The sequence below is a fragment of the Vigna unguiculata genome, chromosome 8 (assembly GCF_037176805.1).
Source record: "Vigna unguiculata cultivar grain cowpea cultivar isolate G323 ecotype 2 chromosome 8, ASM3717680v1, whole genome shotgun sequence".
NCBI lineage: Eukaryota > Viridiplantae > Streptophyta > Magnoliopsida > Fabales > Fabaceae > Vigna > Vigna unguiculata.
The window spans coordinates 29,171,161-29,197,251 of NC_140799.1; the positions used below are offsets into that span (position 1 = coordinate 29,171,161).

A 26,091-nucleotide genomic window follows, 5' to 3' on the forward strand; every position below is an offset into this window, starting at 1 on the left:
CTGCGTGTCTCATCTCGGGCTTGGTTGTGTTTTGATGCAAGAAAAGAAAGCAGTGGCGTATGCTTCAAGACAGCTTAAGGTGCTTGAGCGTAATTACCCCACTCATGACCTAGAGTTGGCAGCGATATTCTTTGCCTTGAAGATTTGGAGGCATTATCTTTATGGTGCTCAGTTTCGTGTGTTCAGCGACCACAAAATTTTAAAGTATTTGTTTGACCAGAAGGAGCTGAACATGAGGCATAGGAGATGGATGGAGTTCCTGAAAGATTATGACTTCGAGCTCCTATATCATCCAGGGAAGGCAAACGTGGTAGCAGATGCCCAGAGTAGGAAGACTGTACATACAACACACCTCATGATTAAGGAGGTGGAACTACTAGAAAAAGTTCAGAGACATGAGGCTACAGGTTGAGTTGGGGCCCGAGTCCATTAGATGTAGTACCCTTACTATATCTAGTGACTTCTTGGACTCAATCAGGGAGAGGCAGTCATTAGACGCCAGTTTGAACAAAGTTAGAGAACAACTTGGGTCAGACGAGGTTAGAGACTTTGCTGTGGGTGATGATGGTATACTGAGGTTTCAGGGCAGAATCTGTTTACCTAATGATGCAGAGGTGAAGAAGTTGATCCTTGAGGAAGGACACAAAAGCCGTCTTAGTCTGGATTATGGCATGACTAAGATGTACCAAGATCTCAAGGAAAACTTCTGGTGGCAGGGAATGAAGAAGGATGTGACACAGTTTGTATCAGCCTGTCTGACTTATCAGAAGGCGAAGGTGGAGCACCAGAGACCCGGTGGAATTCTACAGCCTTTGGAGATACTAGTATGGAAATGGGACAACATTTCCATAGACTTTGTGACCCATTTGCCACGGACTTTTAGAGGACATGACACCATCTGGGTGATAGTGGATCGACTGACCAAGAGTGCTCACTTCTTGGCGATGAACTTAAGAATGCCTATGGCCAAGCTGGCTCAATTGTACATCAGAGAAATAGTGAGGTTGCACGGGGTACCGTCGAGTATCGTGTCAGATAGAGATCCGTGATTCACGTCTTGGTTTTAGTAGACGCTACAGAGTGCTTTGGGGAGCAAGCTCACTATGAGCTCAGCCTATCACCCTCAGATCGATGGCCAGTCTGAGAGGACGATTCAGTCATTAGAGGATTTGTTGAGGACTTGCATATTAGATCACCTGGGAGCTTGGGATGAGGTGTTGCCTTTGATAGAGTTTACCTACAACAACAGTTTTCATGCGAGCATCGGCATGGCGCCATACGAGGCTCTTTATAGCAGGAGGTGTAGGACTCCTCTTTGTTGGTATCATGATGGATAAGCGGTGTTGGTCAGACCAGAATTGTTAGAGCAGACCACCGAGAAGGTGAGGATGGTGAGAGATAGGATGCAGGCTTCTCAGAGTAGGCAGAAGGCCTATGCGGACTGCAGGAGGAGGCCTTTAGAGTTTGCAGTGGGAGATCATGTATTCTTGAGGGTGACCCAAACCACGGGCGTGGGAAGGGCCCTCTGCTCAAGGAAGCTTTCACCCAAGTTCCTTGGCCCCTATCAGATCACGAGGAGGATTGGGCCGGTGGCTTACGAGATAGTCTTACCCCCACAGTTGGCGAACCTTCACCCAGTGTTCCATGTCTCCTAGCTGAGGAAGTATGTGTTTGACCCGTCTCATGTGTTAGAGGCCGAGGATATATAGATCAGGGAAGATCTCACAGTGGAAGTACCACCCATCGCTTTAGAGGAAAGTAAGGTTGAAGAACGCCGAGGAAAAGCAGTCAGCCTTGTTAAAGTCATATGGGATCGGAGGATAGGTGACTCGACTTGGGAGTTAGAGGAGGACATGAGGAAATCACACCCACATCTTTTTACCTAGTAAGTTTTCATTTTCGAGGTCAAAAATTTTTAATGTCGGGGAGAATGTAAGGCCCAGTTTTCCTGCCCTAAAGCTTTAAGGGCTGCCCTTAAGCTATTGGGCCTTAGGGCTGGCCCAAAAGATAAAGCCACCGAGTCTGACCTAATTCCACACTTTTCAGATTTCTGCTACCTTGGTGCTTAAAGCCGCAGCCGCTCTCTCTCCATTAGGGTTCCACTGTGTTGCCAGTCCGCCTTCTGTTTGGCTCCGTTCTCAGCTAACGTAAGTGCTCCCCGACTCGTAATTTCCTTCCTTGGCTTGTTTTCGTAAGTTATTGTTAGGGTTCCGAAATAACCCACTCTCACACTGTTTTCTAGCTTCGAGCCCGTTCCTAGAAGCTGTTTGTACTCCACGGTTTGGGTGTCGAGGTTTCCAGCTAGCTTGTCCAGGTACGGGAAGCTAGAACCTCTCTATTAATGTGTTTGTAAACTGTTTTGCGGTACATTTTTATGATTCTTGAACTTGTGTGTTGTTGAGAATGTTTGAAGTGGTTGGTGTTGTTGTTGGCATGTGTAAAATATAATTGTTCCAGGCATGGTAGTGGCGGTGACTGTTAAACTCGTCCAGGCGAGCCTGTCTCGCCTAGGCGAGGTGGGCAGAGGCTCGCCCAGGCCTTCTCGCGCAAGTGGCCGCCTAGGCGACTCGCTCAATTTCGAGCAAGCGAGCGTCTCGCCTAGGCGAGGTGAGTCTCGCCTAAGCGAGAACGTGCGGAGGCTCCTATTCCAGATTCGCGAACTCTCGCCTAGGCGGAGAGGACTCGCCTGGACGAGGCTCCTCAGCCTGAGCGACGGGTTGAGCGAGAATGCGTTCAATTTGGGGTTTTTCCTGTCTTTTGGTGGTTGAACTGTGTTCTATTGTACTATTATATGATGGCATGGGGGGAATGAGTATGCATGTTGGGAGGAAATTATATGTGGGGGAATTGTGAGCTTGGCATGATTTCTACATGAATTGTATATGAGAAGTTGGGTACATATGTATGTGCGTGTGGTCACCAACTTGGCATGAGCAACAATGAATCTTGGTGGTTGGTATGGTTGGTATAAGGAGAAACACTTTACTCATGATTGGGAATAACGAGTTGGTAATGATTCAACATATGAGAAATGGGGATTTGTTATTGGTTTTGGTTTGAAATCTTATGTGCAACGTATGTATAAATTCTTGGTTGTTTATGTATGTTGGTCCGTGTTAGTGCATAATTCCTTGGGGTCTCTAGGTGAGACTTTCAGGGTTGCGCTTCAATGGGCGGGACGTAATTCCATGGCCCCTATTAGTGGGTGTCCATGGTGGTGTCCCATCTATATAACTAGGTAAGAATTCAAGGTAAGGTTGCATCCTGACACTCTAAGGAGTCCGTTAGTCTCACCTAGAGCGGACTGACTCCTTTGGTGAGGGTAGCAGGAGGCCTGCAATTCATTAAGGGCTAACCTTGTGGAGAGGGAAAAACTGATTCATTGTAACACTTGTAACACGTAGCTCGGGGGTGAGCAGAGGTATCCACCACAAGTGCAAGCATCCGCTGAATCCGACCAGGTTATACGTATCCGAATGAGTCTAGTCGAGTCGTAGTGTATTGATTGAAAAGTCTTAACATGCGTGGATGTTGTATGAATATTGGAAGGTGAAAATATATTTGACCGTATGATGAATATGTTGTCGGCTCTAGCTTACCCCTTTTGTTGTATGGTTGTATTGTATGTGGCTACTCTTTCTCGCGATGATCATCAATGAGATTGATGGGAGCAGATGGGCGAGGTTCTCGTGGTCAGCAAGGAAATGGCGATTCCGCTGCTTAGCCGTCTAGGCTGGATTTTTATTCTCTTCATGGTTTCCTTAGGGCTATGGCCCGTGTATTGTTTCATGCCTTCTTGATCTACTCTCTATTGTTAGACTTTTATTTAGTTTTTCTTTGGCATCGTGGTGTGCCCGGATTTGTAGGGGTTGTGTTAAGAACCCCAGGACTACGCTACATTGTTATCTCTGTGTGACGTTTCCTTTAATTTTGCGCATTAAATTAAAAGGGGCGATACACACTCTCATATATTTAGTTTTCTTTTGTTTTCGTTGAAGAAAAAGGAAGTTAAACATAAACTCATTATTTGTGCTGTCATTTCTCTTTTGTTCTCATTCATTTTTGAAGAAAAAATGACAAGTGTCTCTTCTCTCTCTTTATTGTAAAGTATTAGTTTAATAGTTAACATTTTTTTTCATCTCATGAGCCTTTTGTGTATTTATTTTTTATGAATATAAGAGAAAAGTTATGTATTGTGTGTTCTTTCATAACCAATTTTCAATTGCTGCTTGATTATCATGGGTTTTTATTTTAGAAATTATGGCTCTCAATTTTTTATCAGATTATGATAAATTATCTTTTAGCCTTAAACCTTGTTTAAATATTGTTGAAAAATAAAAGAATAAATTTAATTTTTAAAAGTGATAAATGGTGAAAACAAGATAAATTCAACTTCTTCAAATATTCTGGAGGATGATACCAATGATCCAATTGTTCAATTAGAGGGACCCTTTATTATTGTTCAAAAAATTACATGTGAGGAGTTTCATATGAGGTGTAACATGTGAAGGATGCTTTGTTTATTTACTTGATTGATTGTTTAATTCGTCTTATTTTAACTCTTATTGTTTCTTCAACTACAACATAAAGATAATTTTCTGTAATGAAAATTATTAAAACAAGATTGTAGAATAAAATGGAAGATGAATTTCTTGCTGACAATATGGTATTTTGAGTGTATTATTTTGGCTCCCCAAAATTAGTGGTCAAGATCTCTCACTGATAGTTTTATTCTTCAACCAAAACCTATACTCATGAGGTTAAGGTATTCTGTTATCTTCAAACCAAAGCCTATAGTTATGCAAATAATTTCGGAAATACCACCACGTTTTGAAAGGATTCGTATATCTCGAAACTATAGCCTATTATTAGATGAAGTTAAATAATCTTTCTACACTAGTGATAGGTGATCCTTTATAGGATTAAAATTAAATACACTTAAATATTAAATATAATTAATTATTTAAATTTTTAGAAATGTTCAATTTTATTAATATGTTGTTATTATATATATATATATATATTTTTTCATAAACATGTATTTCATTTAATGATTTTTTTTTTATAACTTAATCATATTACGCTATGATCAGTATTAATTTTGGGCATTCATTCCTATTATTTTCTTTTGTTTTCTCCTATCAACACTACACCATTTTTTACTTTAGACCACACCGAACTACTAGCCCACATGTATAAAATTGTTGTCTAAACGTAGAAAAGACCATAAATATATAAGTGTGACTTAAAACTGCTAAAGGCCACATTTTATAAATTGTTGATTATTTCGGCAACATTTTGTTTAAATGTTGCCAATGAAAAATGTGGGAAAAACAATAAAATTGTGGTATCTTTATTGTGTTGTTTCCTTCTCAATTCTACTATAAGCTATTCTTCATACCTATTAGGCAACGCTGACATGGCAATAAATGAAAAAACATTGCATAAAATATGAATAAGCCACGGTTTTTTTATTGTTGCTTATATAATTAGTTTTATTTGCCTTAAACTTAAAGAGCATACAACAAATGTTTCCTATTTGTTTCACGCAATACAGTAAAAAATGTTGATAGTTATAAGCAACAATTGTTAAAATGTGGATAGTTTAGACCACATTTTTAAAATTGTGGTAATTTAACTTTAAATATTTTTAAATTAACATCATGTGACAAAATAATAATTAAATTATTGTAAGGTGCATCAATTTTCTCATGGTAGAAGATAGGTGGACCAAGTCACAATCAAATCATGACACTTAAGTTGTTATAATCTTAAGTAGAAGAGGTGCAACCTAATTATTAGTTTTAGCTTTTGACTTAGTGCTAAGCGCTCAATCCAAAATTTGGTATGACATTTAAGATCACGAGTTCGATTCTCAATCATGAACTTGATCACAAAGAGATTAGATAAATATGTTCTAATTAATAAGACCACAATTTTTTTTTTTTTTTTTACTTTAGACAACATTTTAAAGTTGTTATTTGAACTAAGAAATGGCATAGTGTAGGGTCATGGATGAATCCAACTATCACTACATTCATTCTTTCTATCATCCTAGTTTAGTATTTCTTTTAATACTCTATGTGAAAACAATTATAGTTCATGAAAGAAAGTGATTAAAATGACATTTCATGACAAGAACAAAATATAATTTTGTAGATGATTACATTCCGAAACCCCTGACAGGATCCATTGCGCATGTCATGTGGCTTCCGAAAGATAGCATTTTTATTTCGTGACTTTTGAACTCTCTTTAAAGGATATGCAAGTGAGAGTTCTACATTTTTCATCAGCCAAACAAACTTGGAGTGATATCCAATAATACTTTGAACAATGCAATCTACCGTTGATTTTCAATGAAAATGCAATCTTGTTTTGCTTCAAATATACATTTTAGTTTAATCCTATCACGCAAAGCTAAAATCAACAAGAGAATCTTTGATTAAATTGAAGTTTGGTCATATGTGTAACTAGAGCGACATCAACATGATGTGTGAAAAGCATGTCCCAAAAACTAGAGGTGGACATGGATTGAATTTTTATTGATCCAATTCACATCCATTTTAGATCCAAATAATTGTATTAGATTTTTGACCCAAACTCATTTTTTCATCAAAATTAGTTTGGATTTTTTTAAAATTCAGATCCAAATATTTGGATTAAGATTTAAATCCAGTCCAAATATTTGGATCAAGTTCAAAATCTATAATTCATTTTTTATAAAAGAAATTTAAATTGAATTTTCTAAAATTTGTGTCCTTAAAGCCAACACGACTCAACCTGTCCGGATCGTCGAGCTCGCTCGGCCCATCAGGGTCTTAGGCCTGCTCAGGTCGTCAGTCACGACACATCCAAATCGTCAGGTCCGCCCGGCCCAGCCCATTCGGGTCTTTAGGTCCGTATGGCCCATTCGAGCATCGAGCCTGCCCGGTCCGTACGGGTCGTTTACCACAATCCGTCTGAGTCGTCGGGCTTGCCTAGTTCGTACAGGTCGTCGGGCCGAACCATCCCAGTCCATCAGAGTCTTCAGGCCTGCTTCGCCCGTTCGGGTCTTCGAGCCCACTAGCCTGTTCGGGTCATCGAGCTCACTCGACTTTTTCAGGTTTTTGGGCCCAATCGACTCATCCGATTTGTTAGGCCCGCCTAGCCCATTCATGTCTTTAGGCCCGCCCAGCCCATTCTGGTCATCGGGCCTACCTGGTCCGTACAAGTCGTCAAGCAAAGTCCATCTGAGTTTGAATTTAGTCTAATCCATCTCAACCTTTAGCCTAGTCCAACTAAAAGTTAAATTGAAAATTTGGATTGAATTTTTTGGATTATCCATTTTTAAAAATCTTGATTTATAGAATGGATATTCAATCCATAAAATATATAAAATGTAGATTAGATTGAAATTCAGATCCATTAAAATGGATTGGATTTTTAATAAAATGAATTTTAGATGGATTGGATCAAGAAAATTATATTTTTTGTCCACCCTTATCCCAAACATAAGAAGGGAGGTTTGAATCTCATTTCAAGATTTTTTTAAAAATATTTATAGTGAATTGTCTAATGATCACTAACGCAAAAGGAGTCTTCCAAAACATCACATACAATAACTAATTTAAAATGTATTTCTTATTTTAATTAACATTTCTTATTTTTAAACTTTAGATAGTATTTAATTTAAAATGTACTATGTCTAAAGATCGAGAATCACATATTTATCATATTAATCAAACCATGCTTGGTACCACTCAATCAAATTCAATTAGCTCTCTTATAATTTACTAGTTTCCCTTTCCTAGATAGACACTTATAAACTCAAGGTATTTCACGCAAACTCTACCTCACATAGGTTGTTCTACCTGCATACAGAAAACTCTGATCAACAATTAGAACACATCCTTACAATCCTAACCAAACAAAAATTCACCTTAAGCCCTTTATAATCACATGCAAATATATACACAATTATATGCAACAAATTTACTAACAAGACTCAAAAAAGGAAAAAGATGAACTTACTTTCTTTAAGATTATAATCGGATATGATTGTAAACCTCAATGATATGAGTCTTATGGTGTATTCAATCTTCAAACAAATGAAGTATGAAGTCAAAGATCTAGAGACAATGCACAAAAATGTTTTAAAAAAATTGTAGAGAGATTGTTATAAAATGAAATTCGATTAATAAAAAATTCTATTTATAATTTTATTTTTTAAATAATAAAATAATTGAATGTCATTTTTAAAAAATCATTATTACCTAGATTATTTTCCAGGTTGTCGTATTCACAATTTAAATAATATGTAACTATCTATATGTATATAATCACATTTAATACGTTACCATATAATTAAACACGTTACCATATAATTCAACAAAATTATTGAACATTTAGTTTAACAAAAGTCTTGAAATATTATTTGTAAGGTTATTCACACTGATTATTAAACTAGCTTATTCATTTAAAACTATATAATATCCTGAAATTTGATTTTATAATAAAAATTAAATTTAAACCTGTCAGTCGATGCACTTTAAATATCATGTTAATTCATCCCACCAACATCACACCCAAAACACAAGCCACAGGACTGGAAACGGGTCATTTCACTGTAGTAGCTTGTTCATTTAAAAGTATACCACGTCTTGACATTTTCTTTTTAAAAGAGAAAATTTAGACCAATAAGTTATTAAATTCACTGAATAACAATAAGACAAGCGGAGTTTCCTGTACACCCAGCCGGCGCAACCCGGCCATGTTAAACTTGATCTGACAAGAAAGACAACATGAAACTGCAAAACAACCACAAAATGCTCAATTTTCAGAAACTGTCTCTTCTACTGACGTTGCTGTTTCTGGTAGTGAAGCCTGCAACGGCCAAGAACCTCTGCGCGGATAAATGTGGTCACGTTCGTATTGAATTTCCATTTTATCTCAGAAATAAAAACTTGAATCACACCACCGACTACCCTCCTGAATTCGGTCTATTATGCTCCCAACAAAATGAGCCCATGCTGAAGCTGCCTGCTGTTCCAATACCATTGTTTGTCAGAAAAATTGATTATAAATCTACGCTAATTGAAATATATGACCCCCAAAATTGCCTTGCTGATCTACTCTTGAAACTCAACAACGCGTCCATCTCTCCATTCCGATTCGTCAAATATTTTGGTCGTCCTCCTCCCGTCTTTGACGTTTCCTTCTTCCGTTGCGACTCATTGTCGTGCCCTATTTCGCTACTAGAATCCCACAACGACGTCGTTGACCCCCGATTAGTATCCTGCACGAAGCTGAAAGATGTTTCCGTGGAATGGTGGTGGTCTTGGTATTTTCAGCAGAAGCTTTTTATGGAATGGTCCAAACCTGACTGTGGATACTGTGAAGCACAAGGCCTAAAATGTAAATGGAAGAATGGTACTAACGGTGCAACTGAATGTTATGCTTGCCGAACAAAAAGGATTCCCACGTCAACTGTCGTCCACATTGCTACAGGTATGCAGTATTACAGCGACTATTATGCTATGATTTTTCTATTTTGTTGATTCCACCAACCACATTTGGAACTGTATGTGATCCTTGCTTAAATTGTTATTCACTTTTGTTAACTTATTTTTTCAACAACAGGAGTAGTAGTTGGTTTGATACTTTTGCTGCTACTGGTCAAGGCATTGTTTTATGCGTATGAATATTATGAGAAGAGAGGAGAAGACCAGACTCGAATAGAGAGATTCTTGGAGGATTACAGGGCAATGAAGCCTACCAGGTTCACTTATGCTGACATCAAGAGAATCACAAATGGGTTTAGTGAGGGTTTAGGGGAAGGATCTCATGGAGCAGTGTTCAAAGGAATGCTCTCCCGTGAAATTCTTGTTGCTGTGAAGATACTCAAAGATACAGTGGGAGATGGGAAGGATTTCATAAATGAAGTGAGAGCCATTGGGAAAATTCATCACGTTAATATTGTTCGCTTGCTTGGTTTCTGTGCAGATGAGTTCCACCGTGCTCTCGTCTACGATTTCTTTCCAAATGGGTCGTTGCAGAGATTCTTGGCTCCACCGGACAAGAAGGATGTTTTCCTTGGTTGGGAGAAGTTGCAACAAATTAGTCTTGGTATTGGCAGAGGGATTGAGTATCTCCACCTTGGCTGTGATCATAGAATTCTTCACTTTGACATCAATCCTCACAATGTTTTGCTAGATGACCTTTTTGTCCCAAAAATCACTGATTTTGGACTAGCCAAGTTGTGTCCCAAAAATCAGAGCACGGTGTCCATGACTGCAGCCAGGGGAACTTTGGGCTACATTGCCCCTGAAGTTTTCTCTCGGAACTTTGGTAATGTGTCATACAAGTCGGACATTTACAGCTATGGAATGTTGCTGTTAGAAATGGTTGGAGGAAGAAAGAATACAAATGTTTCAGTTGAGGACAGTTTCCAAATTCTGTACCCAGAGTGGATCCACAACTTGGTGGAAGGAAAAGATATGGAAATTAGCGTTGAGGATGAGGGAGATGCTAAAATTGCCAAGAAACTTGCCATTGTAGGACTTTGGTGCATTCAATGGAACCCAGCGGATCGTCCTTCCATGAAAACTGTGGTACAAATGCTTGAAGGGGATGGACATGAGTTAGTAGCACCCCCTTCTCCTTTTCATATTTCTGGTTCTTCTACAGCAAAAACTGTTGTTCCGACAAGACGTCAAAATTTTGAGTTGGAGGTTATTCATGAAATAGAAGAAAACAATGTCGATCACTTTTAGGTTTCCAAATGTTATCTACATATTTTAAAGGAGTTTTAAGATTGATCAACTATGATAATATTAACCATGTAAGCTTCTTAATCAACTTTCTTATTTCTTCTCACCTTAAGCTTCAACGATCCATTTTGATTAGTTTTGATGAAAAACATATATATTTAAAAATCAAAAATATCAAAGTATACAGGAGAATTGATTTCTATGTACTCACAAGAATTCATGAGAACTGGACATCGATCAAACTCCATTAAAATCAAATATAAGTACAAAAGAAACAAATAAAAAAGCAAAAGTAAGTGCCTGTAACTACTCAATACATCAAACTAATATAAAAAATAAAGAAAAAGAAACCAAAAATAGAATAATAGTACAAGACTGATTTTTCTAACCACATTTGTCTATTAAGTTTATTTGAGTCTACCTTATTTCAATAAAATTAAGGTTCTCACACTAAAATGGCCAAAATACACATTCCAAAAAAAATGCGAGCTTGGCCTAAAGAAATGACTTATTTACACATTTCCAAAGCTAAAAGAAAGTAACATTGGTCCTTGCCATTGGCCAGTGTTGCAACTCCTTGGATTAGTTTGCATCTTGTCTCATTTGTCAAAGAAAGATGAAATATGATATAAAAATTAATCAATCATATTAACATTCAACAGTCACAAATTCGTTAAATTGAAGAGTAATTTTTAATTATTTGATTTATAGATCTTGAATTTTGATAAACTTTTTTGTGATGATGGAGTTTGAAGTAGAAATCTAAACACATTTTGAAATTTAGAAACCAATATTTTAAACTTTGAAAGGGAGGGTAATGTATACAAATGATTAACTATAGAACAAATGTACATAATAAGGTGGATGAAATCAAATAACCATGGTACATAATCCAACATTATTTGTTAGTTGCAATTTTCATAGAGGAACTAGAATAACTAGTAAATTCACTTGCTATTGTGTGTTTGAAATTTTCTGTGACTTCATATGGATATAAAGAAAATTTTGGAGGGATTTTTAGGTTTTCCATATCTCCTTCAAGCATTTCCACTACTTTGTTCATGGAAGGACGATCATTTGGATTCATTTGTATACACCAAATTGCAACTATAATCATCTTCTTTGCTATTTTCTTTTCCTCCTCAGTGATATCTTCCATTTCTATATCTTTCTCTTCTTTAATGTTTTCATAAACCCAAGATGGAAAGTAAACTTGACTTGAATGCTCTGCGTGGGGATTTAAGTTTTTCCTTTTGCTTGCCATTTCCATCAAAAGCATTCCAAAACTATAAACATCAGACTTATAAGATATTCTTCCAATGTTTTTATAAAATAATTCTGGAGCCATATATCCAATTGTCCCTCCCACTACAGTCATGGTGACAATGCTATTATCCATCGGATATAACTTTGCCAATCCAAAATCAGAAACCTTGGGATTGAAATTATCGTCTAGTAGAATATTATGGGGCTTTATATCAAAATGCAAAATTTGCATCTCACATCCATGGTGGAGATAAGCAATTCCACGTGCTACCCCAATTGCTATATTATATATTTTGTCATATCCGAAATCTATATTTCTATCTTTAGAAAAAAGAATTTTATCAAGAGATCCATTGGACATGAATTCATAAACAAGAGCACGTCTTGAACCCTCAACACAAAATCCAATTAACTGTACTACATTTTGATGATGTATTCTTCCAATGGTAGCAACTTCACTTATAAAATCATGTCCATTACCTTTTGATTTACCTAACACTTTTATTGCAACACAAGTTCCAGAAGATAACTTTCCCTTAAATACAGAACCATAGCCTCCTTCACCTAATTTTTCTTTAAAACCTCTAACCATCTTCTTGATTTCGGTGTATGAGTATCTAATAGGCACCAATTCATTGTGTTCTAGATAATTTTCAATATTTTCATATATTGAAGAATGCCTTTTCCGCCACTTGTATGTCAAAAGCATAATAAGTAATGTCACCCCCAACGAAAATCTCACTAACAAAAATACTGGTAGAACATAGTGTCCTATAATGAACGATGCTGGTTCAAGATAGAGATTTTCATCAAATCTTTGGTTTCCTTGTATTGCTTCAAGCAGTGCTGAAAATTAAATCAGGAATGTAACTGTATTTCAATAACGAATGATAAAGAAAGAAATATGTATATTTAGGCGCATATAAATCTAATTCTTTCATTTGTGTACTTCAAAGTATAATATCAATAATTAAAAAAAAATCAATTATATTAATATTTTAATTAATTTTAAAGTTTGTTAAATATAAATCTTTTATTTGATCACAATTTTCAATTGTTCATTTTTAATCAATAACTAAACTTTATTTTCTAAAGTGAACGATTTTATAAGAGAGTGAAATCCAGTTTCTTAATATTCGAAGTTTTTAATATATGAAATGGTTGAGACTACCATATTGATGTTATTATAATAAATAGTAAAAAGCCGGCATATACTAATATTATTTGTAGCATAAAGAAGTAGAAAACTCACCTGCATAAATGTTATTCAGAAAATCTGCAAGAAAAATATACTGAAATCAGAAAACAGCGTAAAAATATTAGTTTGATGAGAAAGTTAATTCTAACTTATATCAATAAATTCAGTTCTTAATGTTACATATTCAGTCAATGTCATCTCAATATTAGTATTCGTCTACATAAATTATTTTTTTTTGTCAATAATAAAATATTAATATTTTTGTATTATATAGGGTTAAAAATAAAAGGTTACGTCTATTTTAGGTAACATTCATATTTGAAAAATATTTGTTAAATTCGGATAATATGATACTACAAAGTCATTATTTAAAATTGTGACCGATGCAAGTGAGTGATTCTGCTAATCTATATTAAATATATTTGCCCACATACAAAATATTTTGAAAGAGGGACAAATATACATGTATTCTTACTGAAAAGTAACACATGTTTAGAAATGTTTTAATACATGATTAATAAATAAGAAATTATATATGTTTTTAGAGTAAAATAAATTATGTAAAAGTATATATTTATAGTAATAAAACATAAAAAAATCAATTCATGTTACACGATTCTTACATGCTGGATAAGCAAGCACCTGTAACCATATCCCGGTACCTGAAAATGAAAGAAAATATCATTTTCAGAATTCGTTTTATCACTCCGAGACCAAGAATATTGAGTATCATGTCATATATATATATATATATATATATATATATATATATATATATATATATATTTTGTTAGGTTTTCAAGGAGGGTATCATTGGGGAGATAACAAACACCAATGAGACCTGAGTCTAATCACATAAGATACTGACATCACTCTCAACCCAAAACCTGAAGGCAATAAGTTTATGGGTCTTTATTCTTAGATAGTACTCTACTTTTTCATTTCTGATCAATGTTAGACTCACACTTGGATTCCTAATATATATATATATATATATATGATGATTCGTAAATAAACAGATATCATGTATGATGATAATTGAGGAAATTTAAATATTGACAAAGAAATTAAAGGATATATATATATATATATATATATATATATATATATATATATATATATATATATAAATAATAGGTTTCCTTTAATTAAAAATATTAATTTAACTTGAACATGAATTCCTTTACCACATTTGGTTTCCAGTACTCCGAATATATCGTTGCAGTAGGGGAAACATCGAAGCTTGAGGGTGGAAGAGTCGAAATAGCAGTCGCCATATGGTGAGTGACATTGATCCTCACAGGCGAAATTTTTCCACGAAATCTCAAATCCATAAAGTAGCGCTGAGTTCATCATAGTGTAGGAAGATTTATTTGCGTCCAAACCCCACCACGACGTCGGAGAAAGCAGCTTTATACGACAACCAACTTCAAAGTCCGCTGATGTTAAGTCGCCAGCAATGGCATACATATACCCTTTCGACTCCCACTTAACACACGGAGTAGTATTCACGTACTTATAATTCTCACTCACTGGATGGCTGCAATTCAAGTATATTATGTGCTGGAAAAGACTCTTCCGGTGAGGACCAACCTCAGAGAATTGGTCTAGGGTGGCTCGGTATGGATCCATATCGCCAGCATGATAAGCATCACTGAAATTGGATCGAGACAAGAAATAGCGAGGAAGGGAGGAGCAACTTTGTTCTTCAACTCCCGGATCAACCACCCGGAGTGTGAAATTAATGTAGTTGATTGCCTGCACATGATATTTTCTCGAATACAAATTTAACACTGTAATATTATTTTCACAACTCAGTTCATACCTTCTGTCGCCGCAATGTACCGGGTCACCTTTCAATCTAAATGGTCGACTTATGTTTGCGATTTTCCCACAGGAAGAAGGGAGACAATCACTGGCGTGTTCTTGCTCATTCCTAGCACATATTTGTTGGACTACAAACAGCAAGAACATCACCAATAACACCATATCTTTCCATATGGTCATGGTTGGAGACTTGTCATTAGGAGTCGGACAATGGGATTATATGCGTGACAATATTTAAAAGTTTAAACGCAGGCTTACATTTTTTTACTAGGAAACTCTATCTGGATTTTGCACTTGCACGAAATTTATAAATGAAAAACCTATAGTGCGATTCCACATCGATCACGCTGTTTTCGCTTTAAAAATTTTCGTAATCACATTTAAAAGTTAAAACGCGGATTTCAACTGACTTTATCCGTGATTCCTCTCCGAATTCTTAGACCGAAACAAAAATATAAATATTGTATAAACGTACAGAAAAATCCGCGACATGTGTTTTTCTGTCTGTCATCACGTTCTTTTCAAAAAAGAAACCAAAGCATTCAGTGGTGTCCTTCCAAGTCAATTCCATGTTGATCACGCAGTCTGCAGGTATAATATTTTTTTCTTGAAAAAGTAGTGCGATGAAATTTAAAAGTTAAAACGCATACTTACGCTGACTTTGACTAAATTCTTTCATGTAACGATATATTGATTGGGTAAATTCTAGAATAATGGGACATTATAGATGAAAAAATCACTATTCTAGAAAACACTTCCACTCTTTCTGCAACTAAGTAAAAAGAGTTGAAAGAAGACAAGTAAAAGGATTTGTTAGGAATCCAAAGTGTGAGTCTAAGTCCCACATTGACCAGAAATGAGAAAGTAGAGCACCAAAGAAGGATCAAGGCCCATAAACCCATCGCCTTAAGGTTTTGGGTTGAAAGTGGTGTCAATACCTTATGTGGTTAGTTAATGACACAATCTTTCCAAGAATAATAGGTAGGTAGTATTAAACTTCATTCTGGAAGAAAAGAGTTTGAATTAATAAGAATAAAAAGAATTTGAGACATAGGTATTTCATATCTTCATTGATGGCTTCTCTAAAATGACATGAGTCTATTTCTTAAAGGAAAAGTTAGAAGTCTTTGGAATATTCAAGAAATTCAAGGCCCTTGTCAAGAAACAAAATGGAAAACAAATAAAAGTACTTAGAAGTGATCATGAAAGGGAGTACACATCTCGTGAGTTTAACAAATTCTTAACACCTTTTGGGTTGAAACGATGTGTCAAAAAGAAATAATCGCATAGTCATGCAGATGGAAAAATCAATGCTAAAAGAGAAAAGTATGCTTAACACCTTTTGGGTTGAAGTATGCTTAACACCTTTTGGGTTGAAGTAGTCTACATTGCAGTTTACATTATAAACAGATGTCCAACTAAGGCAGTCCAAGACAAGACTCCTACTGAAGTTTGGAGTGGAAGAAAGTGATCAACTAAACACCTACGACTATTTGGATCTATCTACTACATACATATTCCTTATAAAAGGATGCATAAGCTTGAAGACAAGAATATACAGGGAATATTCTTAGGATATATCACACAATCAAAAGCTCATTAATAGTCGAGATGTTGAAGTTGATGAAAACGCTTCTTGGAATTAGGAAGAAGAAAAAGCTTTTAAAAGCAACACTTTAGTTCCAATACAACAACATCAAGAAGAAACTGAAGAAGAGGCAAAAGCTTCAGGTACACTTTCTCCACCTTCACACTCGAAGACGATACGAAACTTGCAATATGGCCATGATTGATCCTAACTTGTATGAAGAAGCATCAAAGCAAAACGTATGGTTAAAGGCTATGGAAGAAGAGGTTAAAATGATTGAGAAGAATAACACTTGGGAGCTCGTAAACTATACTAAGGGAAAAGACATCATAGGAGTGAAATAGGTATATAAAACAAAGCTCAATCTTGATGGAAGACAAGAGGGGTATAAAGAAAAGGATCAATGAGGATCATGAGTTTTAATATCAGAGGGCTAGGAGGTCCTGTAAAATGGAGATATATTAGGGAAATCATAAGAAAAGAGGAGGTTGACATGGTATGTATTCAGGAGATGAAAACAATGACAATAAGCTTCAGGTACACTTTCTCCACCTTCACACTCGAAGACGATACGAAACTTGCAATATGGCCATGATTGATCCTAACTTGTATGAAGAAGCATCAAAGCAAAACGTATGGTTAAAGGCTATGGAAGAAGAGGTTAAAATGATTGAGAAGAATAACACTTGGGAGCTCGTAAACTATACTAAGGGAAAAGACATCATAGGAGTGAAATAGGTATATAAAACAAAGCTCAATCTTGATGGAAGACAAGAGGGGTATAAAGAAAAGGATCAATGAGGATCATGAGTTTTAATATCAGAGGGCTAGGAGGTCCTGTAAAATGGAGATATATTAGGGAAATCATAAGAAAAGAGGAGGTTGACATGGTATGTATTCAGGAGATGAAAACAATGACAATAACAAAAGATAAATGTTACGCAATTTGGGGAAATAATAATGTGCAGTGGGAACATTACGAATCAGAAAGGGGGGTCAGAGGTTTGTTAACAATTTAGAACATAAACTTTTCATTATCAAATTCTAAATCTAGTAAAGGATACAAAATTCTAGAAAGGAAGTGGGGTGATAAGAAACAACCTATAACTATTGTGAATGTATACTCCCCTTGCATATATTTTGAAAAGAAAACAATGTGGAAAGAATTATATAGTAGTAGGAAAGGTGATGCTAACAAGGTGTGGTGCATGTTGGGGGATTTTAATGCAATTAGAAAATCTGAGGAGAGGAAAGGGTTAACTCAAAAACTAACGATGGAAGAGAGATTGTCACTTTCAACATGTTCATTGAGAGTTTAGAACTTTTAGATATACCCATGATTGGAAGAAAGTATACTTGGTAAAAAGTCAATGGGACTGCCAAGAGTAGGTTAGATAAAGTTTTAGTGTCGAAAGAATGGTTGGACATATGGCCTCAAAGTAAACAATATGTACTTGACAGAACAGTTTCTGATCATTGTGCTCTAATAGTTAAAAATACAACGTTTGATTGGGGTCTGAAACCATTCAGAAGTTTAGATGTTTGGCAAACAGAGAAAGGGTTTATGGAAACAGTGAAATGTTGTTGGGGTAGATATGAGGTAAATGGAAATGAAATCTGGACCCTAAAGGAGAAATTAAAGAGACTTAAGCAAGATTTGAAAATCTAGAATAAAGAGATTTTTGGGGACATCAATAAGATTAAGCAAAGGGTTATATCATCCATAACAGATCTAGATAAAAGAGATGAAGAAAATAGTCTAGATGATGAAGGTACGGTAGAGAGGTGTAATTTATTTGCAGAATTAAAAAGAATAAACTTTAGACAAGAAGCTCTAGAGAAACAAAATTCAAGAACCAAATGGTTACAGGCAGGAGACTTGAACACTAAATACTTTCATAGAGTTACTAAATGGAGAAGGACAAAAACTATGATCATGGGTTTGGTAATTGATAATGAATGGTGTGAAGAGCCAGAAAAGGTAAAAGAAGAGATAAAGAACATCTTTAGGATTAGATTCAGTAAGGATTCTAATGTGAATGTTAGGCTAGATAACATAGGCTTCCCACTTATTAAATCGGAGGATAACAATCTATTGATTAGTAGATTTTTAGAAGAGGAAATTAGGGAAGCCGTATGGGATTGTGACAGTAGCAAAAGCTCAAGGCCAAACGATTTTAATTTCAATTTTATTAAGCAAGCTTGGGATATTATTAAGATGGACATTTTAAGGGTTGTCAATTGTTTTCATAGTTGTGGTAATTAGCCCACTCGGAGTAATGCATCCTTTATTAGTCTTATACCTAAGACTGAAAATCCCCAACGGTTGGAGGAGTATAGGCCTATTTCATTAATTGATTGTATATATAAAATCATCTCTAAAATTTTAGCAAAGAGACTACAAAAAGTTATACATAAGATAATAGACCAAAAACAATATGCATTTATAAAGGATAGAGGTTTATTAGACAGTGTGGTGGTTGCAAATGAAGTAATAGATGATGTAAGGAGGAAAAGAGATAAATGTATCATAGTAAAGGTAGATTTTGAGAAGGCATATGACTCGGTTGATTGGGCTTTTCTAATGTATATAATGGGAAGATTAGGCTTTTGTTCAAAATGGATCAAATGGATAAGGAAATGTCTAGAGTCTTCAACTATATCTGTTTTAGTTAATGGTAGTCTCATAGAGGAATTTAAACAACAAAAAGGGCTAAGGCAAGCTTGTGACTAAGGGGCTAGCAGGGGCAATTCGGGAGGCAGAAAACAAGGGCCTTCTACAAGGGGTAAAGGTAGGGCATAAAGACCTCTCCTTAAGCATGATGATATTTGTTGATGATACCCTCTTTGTGTGTAAACCAATGATACAAAATGTTTTGGCTCTAAAAAGTATTCTGAGATGTTATGAATTGGCCTCGGGGCTAAAGGTCAACTTCCATAAAAGTAGAATAGGGGGTATAGGAGTGCACTTAAGTGACATAGAAAGGTTCTCACTCATTTTAAATTGCAACACTATGACCATACCATTTACTTATTTAGGAGTACCTGTTGGGGGAAATCATAGAAAAATAGATTTTTGGCAAGTGATGCTAAGAAAAATGAGAAAAAGATTAGCTATATGGAAAGGAAGACACATATCATTTGCAGGAAGGGTCACCTAAATTAAATATGTAATATATGATATTCCTATATACTTCATCTCAATCTTTAAAATGCCCTAGAGCGTGTTGAATGCAATTGTTAAAATACAAAGGCATTTCCTATGGGGATGGGGGTTTGAGGGGAGGAAGATTGCATGGGTGAAGTGGGAGCAAATGTGTAAACCTAAGGAAGAGGGTGGACTAGGCTTAAAAGATATGAGATTTTTTAATTTCGCTTTACTTGGCAAATGGAAATGGAGGCTAGTGAATGAAGAACCAGGTCTGTGTAGAGATATTATAATATCAAAGTATGGGTCTTGGAGAGCCCTAAATGAGACAAAAGAAGGTGCACATGACTCATGGTGGTGGAGAGATATAAGGAAAGTTTGTGGGAGAGGACAATGGGGTATTTGGTTTGATAGTAATGTAACATGGAATAAAGGATTAGGAAATAAAATAAAGTTTTGGGAAGATATGTGGACAAAAGATTTACCTTTAAAACATAGATTCCCTCGACTCTTATCTAACTCAGTTTTAAAAGATGCCACTTTGAGGGAGGTTGGGTTTTGGAACGAAAACCAATGGATTTGGAATTTGGTGTGGAGAAGAGAATGGTTTGAATGGGAGAAAGAACTGGTGGAAGAATTGATGAAAGAGATACAAGAGAGTATACCCAACAGAAATGGGAGTGATGAATGGTTATGGAAAGCAGATGAATCAAAAAAGTACACGGTAAAGTCAACATATAAGAGGTTTTATAATGGAAATATAATGGATGACAATGACCAGTTTGTAAAACTTTGGAAATGCAGAGCATTACCAAGTGCTCAACATTTTGCTTGACGAGTTTTTATCAATACGGTTGCAACAAAAGACAACTTTATTAGGAGAGGAATGACTTTAGGAAACAATATGTGTGTAATGTGTGGAATTATAGAAGAATCAATATCACATATGTTTTTTAGTTGTTCGGTGACTAGTCAAATTTGGAACAAGTGTGACATTTGGTCTAGGATAAATTTAGTTCACAAAATTGTGCTAAAGAGCACTTTTCACAGTTTCACATTATAGGGTTGAACAACAAACAAAATATTGTTTGGAGATGTATGTGGGTGGTAGTTATAAGGAATATATGGAATCATAGGAATAACTCTATCTTTAGGCATTGTAAAATTGATGTGGAGGAAGTATTTACCCTAGCACAAGTAACGGTTTGGGCTTGGATCACAACTAAGTATCCAAAAACAACATTCTCTTACTTTGATTGGTGTTTTAGCCCGATCACTTGCCTCCAAACAATGCATTTATAAGTCGTTTTTAGTCTTAAGGGGTAAACTATTCTAACAATATGTCTTCTAGATCTCCTTGTCTAGGCTAAAACTTGCTCACCTGTTATTCAAGTTATGATATACTTTAATCAAGTAAGTTTGGGCTCACATACTTGTGCATGTAGGTTCAATTCAAACGGAGGTATTGTGAATTTGTTTGCAGTTTGGTTGCAGGTTGTGTAATAAGCATGTTGTAGCTTACAGGGGTGCTGGAACATGGCTGTTAGGTAGCAGTTTTCAGGAAACAAGCATGAATGAAGCATCTATTGGTTGATACATGAAAGAAATCACTAGCAGTATTGGATCAAAAGCGTATAAGATTGTTATGTTCAATCAATTTTTTCATGTTTTTGTAATAGGGTCTAGTATTTGCTTTGTATGTATGGACATGCAATGTTCTTAACCTTTGTGTTATTTGAGAATGTCAGGTTTATGCATAGTAGACTTAATATGGGAGAGGAAACCTTAAGACTTTTTTTGTTTTCTTTTTGTACTGTGTATATAGATTGAGGTAACCCGATTATCTCATTAATTTAATTTATTTATTTTTGCCGATTAAAAAACAAAATTGTGGGACTTTATATCATAATTCAAAATTTGCATTTCACATCCATGGTGGAGATAAACAATCCCACGAGCTATCATCATTGATATATTATATATTTTGTCAAAGCCAAAATATAATTTCTTATTCATAACATTGACAATTTTATCAATCAATAGTTTTTTATTTTATAAAGTAATATTTAAATTAATCACTATAATGAATAGTAATTTTTTATTACTAAAATTAATTATTATTTAAAAGTTTTCTTATCTACCCTAAAGTGACGAAAATGCATGCCAAAAACTAAAGTATAATAATTATAAAAATAGTTTTAAATAATAAAAGTGCACTATTTTAAGAGTGTGAAATCTAGTTTGTTAAGATTCAATTTTTTTATTAGATGTACTTATACAAATTATTATAATAATCCTCTAGTAAAAAGCCATCATAAAGAAGTACAGGACTAACCTTGGCAAGCACCTGTCACAAAATAATCTGCAAGAAAAATATACTTAAATTAAGTTGCCTGAAACATATATGTTTGATAAGAAAGTTAATTATAACATGAGATGTAAGTAATATATTTGGTAAAATAAAGGATGAATTTTGTTTCTAAAATTTGATAGTTTGTTAAAGTTTCATACTAAGTATCAACTTAGTAGTAATAATAATAGTAACAACATTAAAAGAAAAGTAAATGAATTTAGTTGATATGTTGCTACACGTAGTCAAGTTCGTCTAGTCTAAATTAGCGTTTAGATGTCAAAAATAAAATATAAAAAGAAAATGTTCTATAAAGGGTTAAAATGAAAGGTTATGTCAATTTTAGGTAACCGTTTCACATTTTACATATATTTGTTAAATTAGGTTAATAAGATAATACAAAGTCATAGTTTCAAATATGTGACAAGTAAAAGTTTATGATTGTACTAATCTATATTAAATATGTTTGCCCACATACAAAATATTTTGAAAATGGGACAAATATAGATGTATTATTATTAAAAAATAACATATGTTTACAATTGAAAAAGGGACAAATATAGATGTATTATTATTAAAAAATAACATATGTTTACAATGTTTTATTCATAAACATCAAATTATATACATTTTTAGAGTTAATAAATTATCTTGAAGTATATTGTTGAATATAGTAATAAATTAAACATCAAAATCAATTCATCTTATTATTCTCATGACCAAAGGGCAGGTAAATTAGGATGATACTATTCTTACATGCTCGAGAAGGTAGCCCCTGTAACCATGTTCGTTTTGCTGTATCTGAAAATGAAAGAAAATATCATTTTCAGAATTTCTTTTATCACTCCAACACAAAGAATACTACATAATGCCATAAAAGGTTATACCCATTAACAAGTTTTAAAAGTTATTATTTTGTAGAACTGTTAAAACATATATCTTTTTCTAAGTTCAAGTAAACCATAAAAACAAATTTAATGAATAAACGTAGACATGGAAAGCTTTGCGTGGAAATATCTCAAATTATTAGATTTAACAATAGACAGTTGGTTTTGCTAATAATTGGTAAACAAATAGTTATGATGTATGATGAGAATTGAAGAAATTTAAAGATTGCTGAAGAAATTAAAGGAGATATATAAGGCTTTCTTTAATTAAATACATTAATTTAACTTGCATTCGAATTCCTTACCACAAAAAGTGAACAGTAATTCTTTTGATCCTCACAGCCGAAATGCACGTTCTGTGTCTTTCTGTCTGTCATCACGTTCTCTTCCCAGAACAAAATAAACCACTCAGTGGTGCCCTTCCTAATTAATTCTATATTGATCACGCTGCACGCAGGTACAATATTTTTCTCTATAAAAAGTTGTGCGATGATATTTTAATGTTAAGACGCAGACTTGCGCTGACTTTGACTGTAGCTTCTCTCTTGATTCCTGAACTAAATGTAACAACAAAGATTCATTGATTGTGTAAACTTAAATTGAAAATTCTCCGAGTTTGGTTATCTAAGGTTCTTATCGCAAAAGAAAATAAAGCCTTGCACGGTTTACACTAGAGATGTCAAAGCCTAGTCTACTGTCTCTCCATGGCTATGGCATATTGATCACACTGATGCTATCCCTAAAGCTCATTCCTATCAAAGGTAGCAGCTACAATAACGAGTGCGAGGAATTGTCTTGTGGGGCAAACCAACCACCTATTAGATTTCCCTTCCAACTCGTCAAGGGGATGCATGAATGTGCTCATCCTGGCTATTGTCTGTATTGTACTCAAGAAAACAACACCATGTTTGTGCTCCCTACCATAAAACTCCAGGTCGAAAACATTGACTACAAAAAGTTTCAAATTTACTTGAAGGACCCCAACAATTGCCTTCCAAAAACCCTTCTCAACCACTTCAATTCTTTTAAAGATTATTACATTACCGTATCAAGCAGCTTGAGCTTCTTTGACTGTTCTTCAGTTGGGAATACACAACTCAGAAATCAATATGGACCGTACCAAGATATGAACTCCTGTCCGATTTACGTTACTGATTCTCAAGCAAGTGTCTTAGAATGGGACCTCACATTCTGTTCAAAGATGTTCGACGTCCCTGCTGCTACCGTCTCGGCATTGGAGATGCTACAGAATCAGCTGACGTTGACATGGTCCAAACCAGCTTGTACTGCGTGCAAAAAAGGTAAAATATGTAAATGGAAGAACAACAGCACTGAAGTTATCGAATGTTTTGATTGCTACGACCGCAGGAGCCTTCAGAAAAGAATCACGAATTTCAGATCTTTTATTGTTTCTACTACAGGTAAGATCAGATTCTTGCACACTACTTCGTTAAAGCTTTTCATATCTCTTAACTCTTTTTAATCGAGTCTCCAACAGTTATCGTAGGTTCAGTTCTTTTGGGCCTGCTGATCATTGTGGCTTTTAAGACTTTCCGCTATTTTAGAGAGAAGGAAGAAGACCAAGCAAGAGTGGACAAGTTCTTAGAGGATTACAGGGCAGAAAAGCCCACAAGGTTTACGTACGCCGATGTCAAGAGAATCACCGGCGGTTTTAAAGAAAAACTAGGGGAAGGAGCTCACGGAGCTGTTTTCAGAGGAAAACTTTCGAATGAGATTCTCGTGGCTGTGAAGATCATCAATAATACTGACGGAGATGGGAATGAGTTCATCAATGAAGTTGGAATTATGGGGAAAATCCACCACATCAACGTGGTTCGTTTGCTAGGCTTTTGCGCCGAAGGAATCCATCGTGCTCTTGTCTACAATTTCTTCCCAAAGGGTTCATTACAAAGCTTTATATTTCCACCCGATGACAAGGACAATTTCCTTGGATGGGAGAAGATGCAACGCGTTGCTCTTGGTATAGCTAAAGGGATTGAGTATCTTCATCAAGGTTGTAATCATCCCATTATTCACTTTGACATCAATCCTCGCAATGTGTTGCTTGATGACAACTTCACTCCAAAGATTTCTGATTTTGGATTAGCCAAATTGTGTTCCAAGAATCGAAGTTTGGTGTCCATGACGGCTGCTAGGGGAACCTTGGGATACATTGCACCGGAAGTTTTCTCCAGGAACTTTGGAAATGTGTCCTACAAGTCAGATATTTACAGTTATGGAATGTTGTTGCTAGAAATGGTTGGAGGAAGGAAGAATGTAGACACGTCATCCCCACAAAATATCCATGTTCTATACCCAGATTGGATTTATAACCTGGTTGATGGAGACGTACATATCCATGTTGAGGATGAAGATGATGTTAAAATTGCGAAGAAGTTGGCCATTGTTGGACTTTGGTGCATACAATGGCAGCCAGTGAACCGCCCATCCATGAAATCTGTCATACAAATGCTAGAAACTAAAGAGGAAGATCAGTTAACTGTGCCTCCTAATCCATTTCATTCAACAACTTCAACTACTGCTAGTCTCACTTCAGCAAGAAGACCTTTGGAGCTGGAAGCGATTCATGAATAAGAGAATAGTTACGTTAACAAAGATGTGTTTTATTGATTTATTATCATAGAAGAAAACTGAGTATTTTAAGTTGTAGATTAAGTAAGAGTTGTATTTTACTCCGTAGAAAAAGTAACGGCTGTAATTTACATGATCTATCAAATACAATGGGAAAAGGATATTTAACAACTATTTCCTTAAACTTAATAATAAAATATTATATTTAGATGATAATAAAAAGTTTAAACAATAAATTTGTTTTGATCCATGATGATAACGTTTCTTGTCCCAGGAATAGTTTGTAAGACAGGATAGTAGCTCAATAAATATTTGTATAATTTTGTATCATGAAACAGAAATTCTATATTTGCAGGTATTTCATTTATATATATATATATATATATATATATATATATATATATATATTTTTTTTTTTTTCTTTTTTTTACTTAACGTGTATGATTATAGAAGGGATTTTCGAAGTTGTTAAAATAAATACTCTTAA

The 26,091-nt window shown here is 35.1% G+C and overlaps 3 protein-coding genes across 3 annotated transcripts; 2 read left to right on the forward strand and 1 right to left on the reverse strand.

Moving 5' to 3' along the window:
* The first annotated feature begins 8,801 nt into the window (after positions 1-8,801).
* Positions 8,802-10,751, forward strand: LOC146884356 (rust resistance kinase Lr10-like). The gene is made up of 2 exons (XM_085666041.1): positions 8,802-9,486; positions 9,619-10,751. The coding sequence occupies exons 1-2, from the start codon at positions 8,805-8,807 to the stop codon at positions 10,749-10,751; spliced, it is 1,815 nt and encodes a 604-aa protein (XP_085522167.1). The 5' UTR covers positions 8,802-8,804.
* Positions 10,752-10,836: 85 nt separating this feature from the next.
* Positions 10,837-15,333, reverse strand: LOC146884357 (LEAF RUST 10 DISEASE-RESISTANCE LOCUS RECEPTOR-LIKE PROTEIN KINASE-like 2.1). Its single transcript, XM_085666039.1, has 4 exons — positions 14,400-15,333; positions 13,836-13,874; positions 13,267-13,290; positions 10,837-12,860 (listed from the first exon to the last, which is right to left on the reverse strand). The coding sequence occupies exons 1-4, from the start codon at positions 15,217-15,219 to the stop codon at positions 11,647-11,649; spliced, it is 2,097 nt and encodes a 698-aa protein (XP_085522165.1). The 5' UTR covers positions 15,220-15,333; the 3' UTR covers positions 10,837-11,646.
* Positions 15,334-23,388: 8,055 nt separating this feature from the next.
* Positions 23,389-25,840, forward strand: LOC146884358 (rust resistance kinase Lr10-like). Its single transcript, XM_085666040.1, has 2 exons — positions 23,389-24,433; positions 24,511-25,840. Exons 1-2 carry the CDS (start codon positions 23,689-23,691, stop codon positions 25,605-25,607), a joined length of 1,842 nt encoding a protein of 613 aa, XP_085522166.1. The 5' UTR covers positions 23,389-23,688; the 3' UTR covers positions 25,608-25,840.
* Positions 25,841-26,091: the final 251 nt, after the last annotated feature.